Source organism: Seriola lalandi, unplaced genomic scaffold (genome assembly GCF_002814215.2).
Source record: "Seriola lalandi dorsalis isolate HSWRI2012SDOR001 ecotype SW California unplaced genomic scaffold, Sedor1 jcf7180001973883, whole genome shotgun sequence".
Classification (NCBI taxonomy): domain Eukaryota; kingdom Metazoa; phylum Chordata; class Actinopteri; order Carangiformes; family Carangidae; genus Seriola; species Seriola lalandi.
Window position 1 is genome coordinate 669 of NW_019444549.1, and position 3388 is coordinate 4056.

General features: G+C 41.4%; 1 protein-coding gene across 1 annotated transcript; it reads left to right on the forward strand.

Moving 5' to 3' along the window:
* Positions 1–594: 594 nt before the first annotated feature.
* On the forward strand, positions 595–2999 carry LOC111653084 (band 3 anion exchange protein-like; the record flags this gene model as incomplete). Its single annotated transcript, XM_023403548.2, has 3 exons — positions 595–691; positions 2377–2557; positions 2864–2999. Coding segments are annotated over exons 2-3 (293 nt in total), but the record flags the coding sequence as incomplete, so codon positions are not given.
* Between the last annotated feature and the right edge of the window lie 389 nt (positions 3000–3388).

Here is a 3388-nt window from a genome sequence, read left to right on the forward strand (position 1 = left end):
TAGTGCAATTCAAAACTCTTGACATATCACAGAAAGATGTATTGTATTGTACATGTGCACCTCTTCGTGCACCTGTACACCTACTCATATGACATAATGTACATGTAAAGACGTGCAAATTTGTACTTGATGATTTATGTATGCAGATACACACACTCACATATACAGTACACACCCAAACCCATGCGTGCACACACACATATGACCTATAGACAGCGTCTAGTCAGTCTAATCTGATTCCACCCTTGTGCTCAGCTGTGTTTTGTAAATAAATCAATCTGTTGTGAGAGAAAACTTCAGTGCTCTTGTCCAATCTGAGATAAAATGGACACATAAGACTGAAGTCATCCACCAACTACAACCTGAATCCATGTTTCCCAAACAGTAAATGTGTGTATAGCAACTAAAAAATCTAGAAAATCCACTCATTCCAACTTTCCAGCAAAACTTTGTTCACTTTGAGCAAGCAAAGTTAAGATGAACTTCATTATCTCTGGATTGCTAAATTCCACCCAAACACACACATTTTATTGAAATTTGAAATTGAATACAGAGATAAAATGGGGAACATATTCTCTGTTAAAATGATTTACTGTGCTGCTGTGAATGGTTTCTAACTGACTCCAGTTGTGTCTGTTTTCCAGCTGCCTGGAACATCAACAACAACGCCAACCCCGGTGCAGAGTGTGAGGTGAGGGGGACACACACACGAACACACACTAAAGAGATTTTGATGTCGTACTTTCACAGACTAGGGATACAGACTCCCCACCTCCCTATTTGTCTGTCTCACACACACACGCACGCACACTTCAGGCACACGACATGTATTGACAGTCCAAACATGTCCAGGACAAGCAATCAGTCATGTCCACACCGGAAAACAAGCAGCGACCCAGAGCCTGGAGCCCGCTGGTTGTTGAACCAGGACAATCTCCATGTTTACCTGTAGACAGAAGTGTCACCTGGACATCACCTCTCCACATTAGCCTGTTCCATATGCACGTTGATGCTGCTGAGAAGATTCTACAAATGAGAGTAGCTTCACGTAGTACTACAGGTTACTGTTGTGGAAAACAACACCCAAAATATCATCTGTGTTATTGTAACGTAGTGAAGCATGAACATGATTTTTATCTGCTCCAGAGAGAGGCTGTAAAGCATGTATCTCCACTGCTTTCTTCAGCTTGAAGTGACCCTTGAAGCTACATGTAACAAGCTCAGGAATGGTTCAGTGAGGTTTGTTCAAAGCGGAGAGGAGGCTGCTCCTCCTCTCTTTTTGAGACGTTGGATCTCTTATATCAATGTAATATACTCTTTTTTTTGTTTGTTTTTAATGTTCATCTGTTATTGGCCAAAACATGTGAAATGATGTTCCAACGGAGGACGTCCTCCCTTGCCAATCAAAAACCAGAATACGATAATGACATCGTGTTGGTCCAATGATAATTTCCAGATTTCATCTTCAGTTCTCTACGACTGTGTTCTCTGTACTCGGGATTGGCTCCAGCCCTCAAAGGATAAACAAGCAAATTGCAAACAACTTTTACAAATTCTCCTAATTCTTTTTTTCAAATTTGTGTTTCCCTTTTTTCATTGAGCAGTAGCTACTTGTTTTGAAACCAGAGATATTATAAGATATACTATAATTATAATTTAAAGATATATGTTATAGATAGCCTATAAGGACTATGCTCCCCCAGTTTCTCCCCAAACTTCTATCAGTTTTGTGACTATTATGGTGCCTCCCCTCCCTTATATAAAGAATAAAAAATATGATCACAAAAAATATATAGATGACTTTCAACACTCATATGCCTGTATACACGCTGAAACAGTTAAAAATTATCTCTCAAGTTCCTCAATTCTTCTTTGTCTGCCTGGATAGTGGATCATTGTTGAGCTGTAGCGCAGGAACAATAAGAAAAAGACAGAATTTCGTACTAAAAAGACTTAAATTACAGCAGCTAAAAAAAACCTTTCAAATGAGACATGGGCATGTGAGTGTTGTTTCAAGGCAGACTTGAAATAATATGAACCTATCCTAAAATATCATAGAAATAGCTGAAATGTAGCAAATGTACAAACTATTTGTACTTGGGATTTACATTTTTCCTCAGGTTAGAAGGAAACACAGTCTTCAAATTTTTGCTCCTATGCTTCCCTCACAGTGACAAGTAGTAAGTGGCCATTGAAACCATAGCTGTTCACCACATACACAAGCTGTACTTGTGGGAGGTGCAACTTTAATACATACACCTGTCCCGTCCAAAATTTTCACTCTCTGTCTCACAGACACAAGCATGTTTGTGCCTGTGTCCCACGTTCATGCCCAAATCAGCCGCTCTTTACCTCTTTGTCTGTCCGTGCCCTCAGAGGTACGTGCAGCTGAAGGAGCTAATGACTGACCAGAAGCAGGAGACCTACTGGCAGGAGACGGGCCGATGGACGGGCTACGAGGAGAGCTTCGACCCTCAGGCCGGGGTGTGGGCGTCCTCGCACATCTCCTACCTCACCTTCAAGAGCCTCATCCAGCTCCGACGCACCATGACCACAGGTCAGTGAGGAAAATCAATGAAGACATCAGCATGAGTTTTAAAAAATAGCATCAGATTTTCATTTTTCTCTGGTTGTAGTATCGTTGTTGTCTAGGAACTAACTGTTGAGTTAATGTTAAGTTTTCTCTGACAGTATGACACCACGGGAGAGCCAAGATTAAGCCCTTAAAATGCAGTAAGCTCTGGCGATCTCAGCACTTCTTTCTAGCTCTTATTTTGTCTGAAACTCACCTGAAAACCACAACCACACCGCTCTCCTCTTTATGATCATCCCTGATCCTCTTCCAACATGTTCCTTTGTCAAGGTGTGACGATTTTTGACTGTGAGGAGCGGACCCTGGCCACCATCACTGAGAAGATGGTCACCGAGATGGTTAACAAGAAGGAGATCAGGCCTGGAGACCGGGAGGGAGTGCTGAAGGCTTTGCTTAAAAACCGCAGGTATCCTCCAAGACATCACACAACACTGACTCAAACACAAATGACCTACATTTAGGCGTTTAGCTGATGCTGTTATGCAAAGCTGCAATTGAGCGGTGAATATTTCAGCATCTTGCTCAGAGAAAGCTAAACAGAGCACGTAGCTATTGTGAAGCTCAAATCTGTAATTATGGTCTGTAACCACCAAACCACCCTGTCTGCTTGAGCCTATATTAAAGGTGACCAGTGTGTACTGCAGTTACCTTGTGCTTGTTAGAATCAGGTCACTCTAAAATATCCATAAAGAATACATACTGACATTGTGTTGTAAAGATTTTGTTCAATAAGCTGACAAAGACCACGAGGCATTCGCTATTTTAATAACGGAAATTATGTTTAACTGTAGCTGT